The sequence below is a fragment of the Centruroides vittatus genome, unplaced genomic scaffold (genome assembly GCF_030686945.1).
Source record: "Centruroides vittatus isolate TY-2023 unplaced genomic scaffold, ASM3068694v2 contig_862, whole genome shotgun sequence".
In the NCBI taxonomy this organism is placed as follows: Eukaryota; Metazoa; Arthropoda; class Arachnida; order Scorpiones; family Buthidae; genus Centruroides; species Centruroides vittatus.
This window is the reverse complement of record NW_027122562.1, coordinates 1,211,640-1,227,646: the sequence shown is the minus strand read 5'-3', so window position 1 is coordinate 1,227,646 and position 16,007 is coordinate 1,211,640. Positions and strand designations below refer to the sequence as shown.

The following is a 16,007-nucleotide window of genomic DNA, read 5'->3' as shown; positions in this document are numbered from 1 at the left end:
ACTCTAACTCTAGTGTTGAACACTGCGCCCCCCTTTAAAAAAAATTGTTGCGCCCCCCTTAATTTTTCTAACAATCTAATTTCATAAATACTCAGAATCGCGCTCGGCTCCAAATGCGAAAGCGAGATGTTCTCGTTCCAGCAAGAGTATGGATGGATGTTTTAGCATTTGTACCCGAAAAATTTGCGGCGAGGATTGTGGATTACGTATACCTATTTTGCTGATTCATTTTTTTGACACCTATTCGACTTTTTTGGTTTGTATTCGAAAATGGTATTTTGGAAACAGCTGCATGCCCCCCTTGCAACAGTCTCGTGCCTCCCTAGGGGGGCGCGACCCCACAGGTTGGAAACCACTGCCTTAAGGAGTAGCTCATCTGAACTTTAACTCCTAGTGTTGAAACAATGTGTTTGAAGGGTTTTACAAATATAAAACTAACTGAAACCTGATATATAGCAAATAGACACCCACAACTGCCATAAATAATCGGGCTATAATTTGGAAATAATGAGTTTTGAATTAAAAATGAATTTGACACTACAGAGAAGTGTTAGGCACCATCTCATTAAAATTAATAATTATAATATTTAATTAAATAATTTAGATTAAACTGGAAGAAAAGAATCAGCCCGAAGTAAGACTCAAACCTGCAACTTTCACTTACTGTGAGAAAGTTGTGGGTTCTTTTCTTTTTTTCCAGTTAAATCTAAATTACTTAATTAAATATTATAATTTTAATACAAGATGGCACCTAACGCTTCCTTCTAGTGTCAATTTCATTTGTAATTCAAAAATTATTATGTCCAAATTATAGCCCAATTATTTATGACAATTGTGGGTGTCTATTTGAAGGGTTATGTTTATAGGAGAATCCCCTATGGCTCTGAAAATGCTGTAAAAATATTGCCATTTCCTCATAAAACAACTTGTTTATAACAAATTTAATAAAAAAAATATATAATTTCTACTTACTTTCATTTCCACTATTCCTTTAATGCAATACAGCCATAAATTTACATCCCATTCATTTAGCAGTTTGAAAATGTCTTCAGAAAGTTCAGGTGCTTTCATAAACCAATCAGTTGCCAACTTTATTAAAATATACTTTTCAACATAGGAATCTGCCAAATCACATTCTTCCTATAATAAATAGATAACAACAACATAAATAGGGTGCAAAATTTTTAAATAAGTAATTTAAAATTTTTGAAAATATATTAAATTAGATAACAATTAAAAAAATTGTTAGAACATTTCTAAAATCAAAATGATAGTTTTCCAAAAGTTTGTTTCATTTATACCTTAAAATACAGCAGATCCTTTCTTAACATCATTGAGGAAAGATAAAAGTACACTTTAGTTAATCATTTACAATTATTGCTGTTAACTTTCTTTATAAACAGTAAAATTGATTCTACAAGATGGAAAATATAGGGCGATTCATTCATAACTGAATACTTACTTTGTTCAATAAGTTATGATTGTACAGTCACATCTGAATAATATGTAACCTGGGTCAATTGCTTCATCATGAAATAAAGAATTGTTCCATTTGTGTTTCATACTCATCTTTTCATTTTATATGGAGCTATTACACATAATAAATGTTCAGTCCTGAGCGAATCACCTTATATATAATGGACATTTCAAGCACAATAAAATTAAATTAAAGAATATAAACAAAATGTAATTTTGTCAATAACAGCTTATGGTAAAATTAGTTTTGTAGTTTTGTTATACATCATTTTGCTTAATTTCACAATTTCCAAGAGCCCATTAAGGATGTTAAATGAGAACTTGCTGTACATTATCAGTAAATCATGTTTGTTTTTATTGTGATGTTTCTATATTTGTTGTTACACAGAAATGCATCTGTTTCTGCATTAATAGCACATGTTTGTATATAATCACATCAAACAAACAATCCGGATTTTTTTCATTTTTGACTTCTGCCATACAGGCACTAAGATGGCCTTTTATCCATAGTCATTATAAACTCAACCAGGACCATGTTCGGTAACACAGAATTCTGGCTTAGTCAGGTTGTGCCATGTGATTGGATGATATACTTAGTAGTTCTGACTCTGCCATTGTAAGAATTCTTACTTATTTAGTCAGACTACTTTTAGTAGATTTACTGTGCTTAGTGACGTCACTCCATCTCTCTTTGTTTTTGTTTTGAAAAATTTTATGCTTAAGACAGTAAAAGCTGCTCATGCTGGATTAAATAATTTCATTTTACAGATAAATAAAAAAAAATTACTATTTTAATTTTTAATTATATTTATTTTTATTTAATTTTAACTTTGTCTGCCAGTTTTCCTAGTTGCCCAGCACAGAATAATCATTCAATAATGTTTGGAACATTCTTAGCTCTGCCCATTAAGGCACTCAGAATTCTGACTTGTTCTATGTTACTGAACATAGCCCTGGCTTAAAATGGGAGTAGCCAGGTGTGAGAGATGAGACCTGACATAAATTGATTGTACATCCAGATTTGGTCCTAGGTCTCCAGAGGGGTAGGCTGTCTTACGTCTTCAGCCATTTGGCTTCCAAAAGAATATGAAACACTTGACAATTTTGCATGTCATCCTTGCATAGGAATAATGCTAATTTTCTCTGTATCATTCCAATCTTAGTATATATACAAAACAAATACAATCTAGACTCTCAAAAAAGATCAGTGAATGATTCAAAGTAAATATTTATACACTCAAACCTGTTTTTGTGCGGTCTTTTTTTTGTCCGATTTTTTATACGTGCAATGTGTTTTGTGCAATTATTTTTGTGCAGTATACCAATTTGATTGAAATTCATATACCACACACAAAAAATCACACAAAACAAATCGCACAAATAAAAAATCGCACAAAAATAGACCGCACAAAAACAGGTTTGAGTGTATAGAAAATTATTTTCATTATTAAATGATTAAGTTAATTTAAGTGTTGTAGTTGAATGCATTACTATTTATTTACAATTTAATAAATTGATTTATGTTAATATATTTAATAAGTACAGTATAAACAATTATTTTAACCATTTCAATGTCATTTACAAATTATCACTATTTTACATCATTAAGAATTATTATGTAAAATAAGTAAACCAGTGATTATGAAAAGAAAACTTGAAAATAAATACTTAAAAAATGAAAATAACTTAATAAAAAATTTTATTTCTGAAAAAATTTAGAACTTTGTTCAATCATTGATTCTGCAATATTTAATTTCTTAAATTCATACTCTACACAGAAATTTTTTCCAGTTCAAAAACTATTAAATGCTCTATTTGATTTTATTTGCAAAATATTCTTACCAATAACTGAATTTTGAAATTGAGTATGATGCTTATAATATAGAAAAGTGATGCCTAAACTTTTTGATTGATGCATCATAAATATTTTGTATATTCCATATAGAAATAGACTTAGTTTTTGTACTACATATATCATTTGCAAGTGAAGTGTCAAATACATTTGCAGGCTGAATTAAAGTGTGCCATGGGTTGGATTTGGCCTGGACACTATAGTTTTGGTACTTCTAGTACAGAATATGGCTTTAATGCTTAATCTGTTCTGGATCTAAACTCCGAAAGGTTTTTCGACCAACAGAAGAATAGTTTTATTTATTGGGCTGCAATTTGGGCTAAACTATAAATTCTCACTGTCATCCATCCACCTTTCCTTAATCTCAAGAACTGAGTTAGATAAATGAAATCAAAGAACAGATATGAAAAGATTAGGGGCAGGAGGCCTGATTAACTATGTACAAACTTCTGATGTACACCAGAAGTCATGTTATTTCAATTCAAAACTTTTTCCCTGAAAGCAGTTAATAGATGATCTGCACAACCCTATTGTTAAAGGAAAAGTATGATGTACAGAGGCAAACCACTACTAATTTGAGGTGGAGTGCATATATCTTAAATTAAATAAATTAAAAATATGATTAAAAATTGCAGCCCCAGCACTGTGATGATGTCACAATAAATAATTGCTTATTCTATTTTATTTTTGTAATGTAATAATTAAATTAATACTAAATGAAAACTTAGCCACTTAATGTATTTATATAAATAAAATAGTTACCTTAAAGAAATAAGCAGGTATTTTAGGCTTAATATTTCCAATTTTAAAAACATTAGCACATTGTTTCCAGTATTGAATTCTTTTCTTTAGATCATTCCAATCCAATAATTTCTTCATTTTTTTTGTCTCATTTGAAATCTATATAGAAAAAAAGATTTAAAAAATATTTTAAACAGTTAATGAGGACCAAATTAATAACAACCAAAATTAGAAAACAGGAATTGAAAAGTCCTAGAAATATATAAAACACAAATAAAAGGAATTTTTGAATATCAATTTCTCGAATGGTTTTATTTCAGATAGTAAAAACGATAAAAATAAAACTGCAGAATAATATTTCGTAGATAAGTTTATAAGTATAGAAAGCTCTGAAAATCCTGACTGCTCAGAGATTAGGATGAACTTTGTGGATTCTCGGGGACAACTTTAAGATTCAAATTTAAGGAAAAATGAAGAAAAAAGAAAATAAGTAAATTATATAGCAAGAATTTATTTTATAAATCATTCACAAAAGAAACAATGACCTATTTGATGAAAATTTATATGTCAAGTTTTCAAGCACTCAACAATTATTCTTTTGTTTATAAAACAATCAACTATTACATTTCCTGATTATACAGAAAAATAACAGATCATGAAAAACATAAAAATATGCTATTTTAAAAAGTCTAAATCTGCCCTGAAAATCCAATCATCTAATGACTGTTTTATTTTTTTGATAGAAGTCAAACAAATAATACTCTTACAGAAATATGAAAAAAAGTTAATGACTGAATTCAATAATTATATTAATTTCAGACAATTCAGATTATTATGATTTAATAAATATAAATAGAAAAGTAAGAAAAATACAGTAGAAATTAAATTCTTTTACTTAGTTTATATCATGTAAATTCTCAGTAGACAGATACCATGTTTTCTGTAAACTTGAAGCCACACTGGGGTATTTAAATGCCTCTATTTAACATATCCTGTGTTATTCCCAAGATATCTCGGAGTCGTGACCTCTGACCTCAACTGTCTGACCAAAGATATCTCATTTTCAGCATCGAAACATTTTTGAAATGCTAGATGTTGCTAGTTGTTATCATTTTTATATTAAAAGTAACTTTCAAAATATAATTTTTTTGGTTATTACATTTATTAATATATCTACTCTGTTTGCGCAAATAAAAAAATAATTTTGGATGATACAATAGCCACAATTATTCTTTTCAGAGACGTGTAATTTTCATTAGAATTAACAACAAAGAAAATTCAAAATGGCATCACACACAACGGAGAAAACTTTAACCATCTGATAGGTTAAAGGCATTTAAATAAATTCTACTTAATTAAAGACATTGAAACACCTAGTGTGGCTTCCTAATTTACAGAATGTGTGGTATCTGTCTAGTGAGAACTTACATATTAAGAACCAGAAAGTGATATTAATTTATAAAATATTTATACAATTGATCACCTGACATAGAAGTATTTCATCCAATGGTAGTTTGGCAATTTTAGCAAACATATAAGCATCATTATTTTGCTGCTGCTGTTGTAATTTCTCTATAATAGAAGTGCATGATTCTTTATACTTTTCACTTTGCTCATCATTTAAAATATCCTCTAGATTAATATCTATATCAAGATCTCCAACATACTGAAGTAGTTTATATAATTTATTGAAGTCTGGTACATTTTCTAAAAAAGAGTATTATATTTGATTACAGAATTAACTATAAAACAAAATATTTAATACTAAACTAGTACATACCAACAGTAGGAAACATGTTCTGTATTTTAGCAAAATAAAAATGACCAGACATCAATATTTTCTCATATATAGTTTCACAGGAAATAATGGAAGAAGTTAAAAGCTTAACACTCATTTTTTCTATCCATTTGACTTCGTTTAAAATATTTGTTTCATTTTTTTCATCTGAAAACTAAAAATATAATTGCAATAATTACAAATTATCATCTTTATATTTATGAATTATGAAACTGGTTGTCACTTCACGCCAACTTTATAATTATCATAAACTATGCTTACATGTTGTGGCATTACCAGGTAATGCCACAACATGTAAGTGTAGTTTATGATAATTATGAATTATGTAATTCAAAAATTAATAATATGATATATACCATAAAAATTTCACATTATTAACAATTTTCACTTACATTCCAAAAATGTCTTTGAAATTCTCTCAAATACTCAGTGCTTGATTCATATTGTTTATTAACCATAAAAGTTACTAAATAATTTATAAGCAACAATAAAAGCGAATCCTAAAAATTAAATAATTTATGATGTTATATAAAATTTTCAAAAACAGTAAGAATTAACATATTGTAAAAGTAAATATCAATAATTATGTTTTTAATACATTACTGGTAAAAACAATAAAAATCCTTTTTGCAGTAATATGATTTTTCCTTTTTTTATGGCAATGGTCATTATATTTTCTAAATCCTCAATATTTCTCTCCAATGAGCCTTCATTAGATTCTGACTCCTCTATTGAAATGTATAACCATGTGGCTAAACATTGTATAATACAAGCACCCTAAAATAAAACATAATTTTTTAAATTCTGAAATAGTTAAAGATTCACTAGCTTTTATTTTAAAACATAGATATTACCTTTTAAATATCAATAAATTTAAAATAACTATAATAAAATGATTTTTAGCATTACATTTCTACATGTCATTAATTTAGCTTTGATTTCTTTTGATCATTATTATAACTAAGTAGGAATATAAATTTGTGCAGTAAAATTAATTATGATATAGATATACACTTTTAGCACTGAATATCTATCCAAATTGTGTTATTTCTGTTTGCGTAAACAAACATATGACGATATTCAGTTGTTACTATCACAATCACCAGTACCAATATAATATAAAATATTGTAAATTCTATGCAAACTATTCCTAGTATAATTTTGGAAATTATAATTATATTAATCATTCCCAAGAGTAATCTTCGAACATCTAATTCTGCATAACATTAAGAATTTAAAAACAAAAAAAAAAAAAAACTAAAAGTGAAATAAATAAATCAATTATTATATAAACTGGGAAATGAGTAAATAATTATCATTAATCCCCAGATTTTATTGCTGATATGTAGGAAAATCAAATATCAAAGTTTGACTTTCTTACATATCAGTACAAATATCAGTCAAATTACTTAAGTACCAGTTGAAAGGCAAGGAAAAAATGTGCATTTTTAGCAGCCAATGTACTATACCTTGGCATGGTAAACATCTCTGAATTTAAACATTTCTTGAAGAAATGGTATATGACAAATCTACACTTAGAAACTATCTGGAATCCTGTTATGAAAAAATAATTATTTTATTTCCTTTCTTCCTTTCTCATTTAGCATAAATTTTATAGATTATCCTACCATAAAGCAGCTTTTATATTTATTTCATTTTATTTTTTATATGTTACAGAATATTAAAGCAAACCAAGAAAAATTTCCTCGGCTTTGAAAAGACAAATCATTCCACAGTAACAAAGTTTATAAACAATTCATTTCATAAGATTTTCTTGCTAAAATTTTAAATCTTTTCTTCTTAAAACTCATTTATTAATCTCAACAGGAATGAAATTATTAGGATAAAAATTAATTAGAAAATTTTAATTATCAGCCTAATTGTCAGCCTAGGTCAAATGTGGAAGAATGACATCTGTTATGAGTAATAGTAATTTTTCTTTCTTTAAAATTATTATTATTATTATTATTATTATCATTATTCATAACATAATTTATTATTATTCATACCAGATGCTGCCCTTTAAAAGCTGTTAAATGCAGAAGTAATGAATATTCTTTATTCTAACATGGCTCATATTATATGCCTTGTGTATGCATTTCATAGACTTTCAAAATGTGGACACATTAACTGCATCCACAAAAGAAAATCTTTTGAAAGCATCATCAAAAGTACAAGTTTACAAAAAAATGAATCATTACCTTCCCGTACTCCAAAAACTAATTATTACAAGGTAGGAACATGGCTGAGAGCTGCAATTTTCTTTAGCAAAAATTTTATGGTTGTCAAAGAGGTAAGAACATGCTGAAATACGGAAAAATGTTTTATATGCTTATCAGATTATACATATTAATTACAGGCAATTGATACATTTTCCAACAAAGATGCTAACTGCATTGCAACAGACCAAGAAATGTTTTCATCACAAAACCCAAAGAAAGAATTAACCTTTATAGCAATTCACTTCAGAAAAATCTGCAAGGGAATCATATGGCTAGAAATGCAGGAATTTTAACTTAACTAGATTTAAGAGCCTGGTTGGTTCAAGTCCTTGCCAGAGAGAGGGTTTTTGCTATTCAAGGAGAAATAGGGTAATGACTGCAAAGAAAACTCTTGTTGGTCTTGAACAAAAATTTAGATTTAGAAATGATGATGACAATTTCTAGAATTCTATCTGGTGAAAATACAAAGAAGAAGAAGTTGATTCTTTCCTCAACTTTTTGATCAAAAGAAGTCAAGAAGTTTTGCTAAAATAAACTTGATTTTTATCTGATAAAGTAGGACCATCATGATGATATAAAATAAAAAGAATATGGAAATAAATTTTGTTTAACAATATAGTGGACCTTCGTTATAGTGCTGCTCACTATACCACGCACTCGGTTATAGCGTGGGTGATGTTTATGATGTGATAAGCTCAAACACGTTTATACAGGTCCGTGCGGCGTTAGTGAGTAGCGCATTTTATTGTTACTGCGTATTGAGTAATTGTGTACGTATTGAGTTCCTGCATGTATTTTGAATAGTGTTTAATTATTGTATGCATGATGAGTAAAAGAAAAGCTTGACATTATTGCTAAAGTAAAGAGGTGAACCGCGTTACACCACGCCGTTCGGTATAACGCAGTTCACCTTACAACGCGGGTGTTGTTTCCTGTCCGACATGCACATTATATCGGAGGTCCAATGTATATTGATAAAAGTAAATGTAAATTTTTCTATTGTGTATTGGTTTGTTGCATTCATTAAAATTAATAGAAATACAATAAGATATTTGATCAATATAAATATTTAAGAATATGAGTGAATCATGGTGTTTGGATAGCCTCCTCTCCTTCAATTCTTTACTATAAATTAGGGTTACAAACTTTTTCATTTCTAAATATGATATAATGGAAATTCAAAGATTTATTTGTAGGAAAGATTAGGATATTCCTGAGAAAACATTTGACTACTAAAAATAAAGAACAAAATAAACTACTTTCAAAGTTTTTAGGTGAAATATTGTGTCCTAGGAACATCAGAATGAAAAACGAATACAGGATATATTGTATATTCTAAGTATAGTTGCCAATTTAGGCCAACTACAAAAAAAGCACAATATATTTTCAGATTTTCATGATTCTTATAACCTACATGATCATTAATAGCTGGATATTAATGTTCATATAAACTATTCAATACTCATATATAATTCTGATTCATATAAACTTAATAGTTTATATGAATCAGAATTATAATCTTCAGACTGTAGAAGTCAAAATAATAAATTAAGATTCTAATTACAATTTATCATACTAAATATTTAACTTAAATTAATTTTTTAAGTCTTTCAAAAAATATTCTCTACACATTAAGTTTTGGTTGACTCATAATATTCATTCTTTAATAATTTTTGTCATCAATACTAAATCACACTACTAAACAGGAAAAAATTATTATTATAATAAATTTTCAATTATTTTTTTTTATATTTGAAATATAAATTGTTTTTAACATTAAACTTGGCTTTATACAGTTGATAATTGAATGTATGAAAAATGTATATTTTAAATAAAACTTTCTTGCAAATTTATGACCTTATACATGTTAAATTATAAATAAATCTGAAATTATTGGATTATCTTACTTCATAAGATGCTGCAATCACAGCAAAAATAGGATTACAATGTATACAGCTTGCTTGTAATAATGATCTCCATGGACTATCACTATTATGACATATTAATATTTGTCCCCATAAATCATCACAGAGTAATACTGAAAAATATTGAATATAAAAAAACAAATATTTTTAAAATTATAAATATATTCTTTTTAAAACTTTTAATAATAATAAAATTTATATAACAATTGTCAAATGAAAACTTTATATTTGAATTAAACTTATTTTTCCCCAAATTACTGGAAAGTTGATTTATAACATAACAACTTTATATGTTGAAAGATAAAAATACAAAATTAGTCTCACAATGTAACTAAATTTTTGTTTTAATATATCTAATAATTCTTTGCCTTTATCAATTGATCTTCCTGAAATTAATGGATATCTTTATTATTAAAAATTCTTACCCAAATCATTACTTGAAACTGTGTCTTCACTGCACAATGAACTTGTGTCATCATCACTTGAAATCTCTGTTGCAGAACCTAATGAAAATTAGTAAAAGATTTCAAAAATAAAATAAGCCATATATTAATATATTGTATATATTAATAAATAAGACAAAAATTTTGTTTTCAAAGATTATAAATAATAATAAAAGCAACAGAGTACTGTATTCTGGTTGTTAACAAGAGACAGTGTCTACATCTTAAGCAGATTGTTGATTGGCTAAAAAATTATTTACATCTTGAGAGATCATAGTGTCTCAAAATGTAATTCTGGAGATATTAACAGTTACAAACAACAGTTACTAAACAACTTAATACACAAACTCTCACTAACCTGTCAAAATAGTCTACTAGTGTCAAAACTATCACTTTTTTAACATTTTTGACCTACTCCAACAGTCTTCATTGGGGAAGGGAACTTCATTAATAACAAGGAAGAAAGAACAATCTCAAAAGCATGGCAAGTATGCTTTGATATTAACTTATAAATTGCATATCAAGGCATTCTGTAATGTGCATGATGGCAAAAATTAAAACGTTAATCAAATTTCCTGATGAAGACCTTCAGAGTAGGTGATAGTTTTGACACAACTGGACTATTTTGACAGGTTAATGAGAATGTGTGTAGTAATTCTGGATAAATTTTCTGTTGAAGATCCTTGATCTTCCATAGATAAATTATTTATAGATGAATTATAGCTGTTTCTCCACCAGTCTTTTGTCTATAGCTTAATTTTGTCATAAAATATTATGTTTTGGGGCAGAGATAATAATAATGAATTAAGTTAAAGTATCATCTTAAAGAAGCTAGTCTATGGGTATGTGAACAATTATGATTAAATTTAGATTAGAACTAGTACTTTATGAAAACATATACAAAAATTGTAACTTAACCAGACTAGTCTGAGAGATAAAGAATATTGTTTGGGTTTTTACAACTTGTTCTCCTTATTCCTATTTTAATCCAATCTTTATTCAATGACTACACTCAAAATTTGATGTCTGAACAAATATTCAAACCAAAACAGAAACAAATTCTGTGTTTTCATTTTAAAATATTTCGTACGTAATTAATTCTTTCAGAATATTGAAGGTGGAACTTTGTGTTTTCATAAGGTAGGTTATAAATGACAGCATGTGTTATTTAGTGTCTGCTATTTAGAGGTAAATATTATACATGTCCTATTTGAAGGGTTTGGGAATTGTAAAAATGTCCATTAAGTAAAGGTGTCCACTATTTGGAGTATCTGTTAATGGAGATGTAACTGTATTAAAAAAATGCTTAAGGAAATTAATGTAATTAAAATGTATAATGATTGCATATATTTGTACATCAGTTGTGCTTTCAATCCAAGTCATTTCAGCTGAAAATGGACTTAATAGCAATCTTAAACACTTTTTCAATCCTCAAAATAATAAAAATTATCATATTATGATATATATTCAGCTTTAATATGAATTATGTATTTGAATACTGTATATATTTATTATAAATTTTAAAATTTATCTAATATAAAATCAACAAAAATGAACAATCATCAATTTATGGACATTACACAAATATGAAATGTTATATATTCTATTTAATCAGGCTGCAATTTGAAAAAATTGTAGACCTATAAATTCCCACTGTCGTCCGTCTATTCATCTTTCCTTAATCTCAAGAATGATGTTAGATAAATGAAATTCAAGATCAGATATGAAAGCTTAGGGGTAGGAGGCCCCGATTAACTATATATAAACTTCTGATGCAAACCAGAAGTCAAAGTTATTTCAATTCAAAACTTTTCCCTTGAAAGCAGTTAATAGATGACCAACACAACTCCATTGCTAAAGAAAAAGTATAATGTACAGGGGCAAGACACTACAGTACTAATTTAAGGTGGATAGCATATATTTTAAATAATGAAATAAATTTAAAATATGATTAAAAATTGCAGCCCAGCATTGTGATAATGTTATAATAAAAAATAACTGTTTGTTGTTTTGTAATTTTAAAATCACTTTGAAAAAAAGATATTCAATATGATTATTATTAAGATATTTCCCATCTATGAGATTATTAAAAATAATAGATACCTGATGTATTAGCAAAGATATTTATGAGTTGAATAAAACAGCTGGGTAAATAAATACAATGCTTAATTTTTATAATATTGAAATTTAATTGTTAAAGAAAACCATACATTAAAATGAGCAGCACATTTAATACTGTTAAAATCTAAATCATTAAAAAACTACATAATTTTGCCCTTACTAAAAATATGTTTTCAAGATTTCTTTGAAAGTCATTTAAATTTTACTTTCTACAATTCTTTTGTTCTATTGCTTTTATTATGTAATATATCCTAAAAATTCTTTTTCTTCTGTGTTTATTAGAATGTAAATAACAAGAAATGGTCTGTAAAAGATAACTTGAAGAAAGAACGAAATGGTTTAGTTTTGCATTGATCTTTGAAGAATGAGATTATGCATTATTATGCAGTAAGAACCAGCTCTCTTTTTCCTGAAACTAAGATGTCATTCCATGAGTTTTCCTTTTCTCATCAGCTGAAAATCATTTTAAGATTAAATGCAAGCTGCTTTTTATAGCTATTTTTGAAGTTCACATTTTATCATCATTCAAAACATTGGTTATTTTCTAACATCCTCGTGACCATCTGAGTCTTACAAACTACACAAATAATAGAAAACATCATTACTTTGTTTTATCAATTTGTAGGTTTGTTATAATTTCACTACATGCAAGATGCTTTTTATTTGCTCTATCATTTCAAACAGTCACAAAATCTCTAAAGCAACTATATATAAAGAAAATTGACACATGAACAAGCTGATAGAGAAATAAATTGATCAGCTATCATAAATCGTTAATATTATTCTATATATTTTTATAATTTACATGTGTTAATTCTGAATCTTAATAGACAAACCTTAAATTTATTTCAAAATAGTTTTCATATATTTCAAAAACTTCATTAGTTTATTTCAGTAAATAAGAAAATTGAAATGGAAAAGAATGCATTTTCTCAAAGAATTCCAAAATAATATTGTTCAATTTAATAATTATTATAATTAAAATATTTAGTTACAGAAAATTTAAAAGATGAATTTTACCTGAACTTGCTACTTTTGCATCTTTTGTAACTCCAATACGAGTGTATAAAGTTTCTCGAAATTCTTTACTTGTCTGTTTCATTTTCATACTTCGAACACATGATGATACATTTTCATTATCAACAAACACCAAAAGTGAATGTCTTTGTTGAAAAGCACCGGAAAGATGATCAACTAAATATTTGTTACTAAATTCACTTAATAACTTCAGAACCTTTAAAAATAAATCAAAAAGTAATCAGAGAGAGTATTGTGATACTTTTTTTACATAAAATTCTAAATAAATAAATGAAGAATCATTTAAAAGAAAAAATATTGATATTTTACAAATGGAACATAAAAGTAACTTTATTTTATTTTTTAACCTGCTCTTGAATTAACTTAAATTTCAAAAATATGTTTTGTAGAAACATAAATAATTTTATTAAAGATTTATTTAAACAACATATAAATTTTCTCTGAAAATGTGATGGTTTGTTTTATTAAAAGAGCAGTCAAATATGTCAAAATATGGTATTCACTTTAAAATAAAATATAACAGAAAAAGTTATAATTATAATAAATCAATATAAATGATAAAATTGAACTTTAATACCAGCACTGGAGGAATTTGAAACAGCTGGGCAAATATTAAAAACTTTAACCAATCACCAGCTTGAGCTCTTTCTTTCATATATATTGTAACATATTCAAGTTGATGAATTTGACAAAATGCTACAACTGGAATCCACCACATTATTTCAACAGCAGAATTTCTATAAGAAAAATAATAGAAATCATTTATTATATTAAAATTGAAAATAATTATAGAATCAATAATTAATGTAACATAAATAATGAATTAATAAGAAAACTAGAGATAACTTCCATATAAAAATAAAATAAATTTCTCTAAAACAAATGGAATGTTTATGCCTCCACATCTCAGTATTAATAATGTACTAACGATTTATATAAAGAAAAACCAGTCTGCTTTTCTAACCGATTCTCCTTTCATTAGTTGTTCTAAGTTACACAATAAATTATAATTTTATCTTTAAAAAACTTACCTGTTTCTTCCAATTAAATTAATTTCTCTTTGCACAGCTGGTACCAATATTGACAAAAATTCTTGGGCAGCATTTTTATTATCAAGAGAAATTTCCAAGAGAGTTGCTATAAAAGTAAAAATAATAAAACGTCAACTAAAATCTCAAAAAAACATTTTCATTTATAAATTACAGCAAAAACAAACTTTTTAATGATTTTTAAAATTTTTATTTGCAAATTCATTAAAAGCTAAGTACAAGTACAATTGTTAATTTATTGAAACATTGTAAATTTCTTTATATTTAGATTTATATAAAATGCAACAAGTGTATGTTGTATGTATATATATTTTACTGTGAAAGACTGATACAGTATCTGGCAAATGTTGAGATTCTCCATGAATGTCAGCATTCGCATAGTCACTTGGTGTATGTACGAAATATTTGCTAAATATCATTATTTCTCACTTACACCGGCAAATGTCGATATTCAGCATGCACTGATGGTGAATGTTGAATAAAAATATTTTTCTTATGTTAAGTCAAAAATGCTACTTTTTAATATATATGTCGAAATAGGAGAAAGCTTAAGTAACAGCACATGTAAATAAACTGTTGAACCTACGACAAACAGTATATTCTTAATCAGAAAAGAAAAATAATACCAATAATAAACTTACACATAAATTATGTGTAAGTTTATTATTGGTATTATTTTTCTTTTCTGATTAAGAAAAGAAATTTTCTTATTTATTGCAACAACTTAAACTGTTATGACACTTTGAATTGCACAAGACTCCCTTGCTTTTACAACTGCATTTAGTTGGGGAACACTTCTTTTTGCAATTACAGAGTGTATAGTCTTGCCTTCCACTTCTCAAATTAGTTGCAGCTGCATCTCTCAGGGAGAAATCTTACCTAACCTAACCTAAACATTGCATGCACCAACAAACCTTGCATAAAACTGACAAACAGCAGTGTTTGAGAGTATAATAAATAGATGTGGCTTGTTGTTTCGACTTCCACCAAAGCTTATCTGTGCTTGTTGACATACACCGGCGATTGTTCGAATGTATAATATAACCAAATATTCAGTCTTTCACCGACGTATTTTGTATGTATTGACATTCTCTAATTTCGATCTTTCACAGTGACATATATATTATATAATTATAAAGAAATAAAGATATAAATAGCAAAACTATTTTTACCTTTCTATTGTTTCTAAGCACAACAACTAATTACTTGCTAATCTTTAACTTAGTCTTATATACATTATTGCCATGTAATCTATGTCCTCTTCAATTCAACTATGATTAAACTTCCCTAAAATATTTAGCTTTTCCTTTAAAGTGTAATTAATAGGAATATTAAAGTTTTC

General features: G+C 27.0%; 1 protein-coding gene and 1 non-coding gene across 3 annotated transcripts in view; both read right to left on the bottom strand.

The window, feature by feature from the left end:
- LOC136982679 (spatacsin) overlaps nucleotides 1–16,007 on the bottom strand; it is a 60,436-nt gene that overhangs the window by 12,722 nt on the left and 31,707 nt on the right. For both annotated transcript variants that reach the window (XM_067279243.1, XM_067279242.1), the window contains exons 20-30: nucleotides 14,648–14,753; nucleotides 14,194–14,353; nucleotides 13,599–13,812; nucleotides 10,440–10,517; nucleotides 9,997–10,127; nucleotides 6,471–6,644; nucleotides 6,260–6,367; nucleotides 5,850–6,021; nucleotides 5,553–5,776; nucleotides 4,091–4,228; nucleotides 973–1,140 (exon numbers count right to left, since the gene is read on the bottom strand). In XM_067279243.1, the coding sequence (XP_067135344.1) occupies nucleotides 973–1,140; nucleotides 4,091–4,228; nucleotides 5,553–5,776; nucleotides 5,850–6,021; nucleotides 6,260–6,367; nucleotides 6,471–6,644; nucleotides 9,997–10,127; nucleotides 10,440–10,517; nucleotides 13,599–13,812; nucleotides 14,194–14,353; nucleotides 14,648–14,753 (1,673 nt within the window). The remainder of the gene's footprint in view (nucleotides 1–972; nucleotides 1,141–4,090; nucleotides 4,229–5,552; nucleotides 5,777–5,849; nucleotides 6,022–6,259; nucleotides 6,368–6,470; nucleotides 6,645–9,996; nucleotides 10,128–10,439; nucleotides 10,518–13,598; nucleotides 13,813–14,193; nucleotides 14,354–14,647; nucleotides 14,754–16,007) is intronic.
- On the bottom strand, nucleotides 2,557–2,659 carry LOC136982726 (U6 spliceosomal RNA). The gene has a single exon (XR_010881926.1). It is a non-coding gene; the product is annotated as a U6 spliceosomal RNA (small nuclear RNA).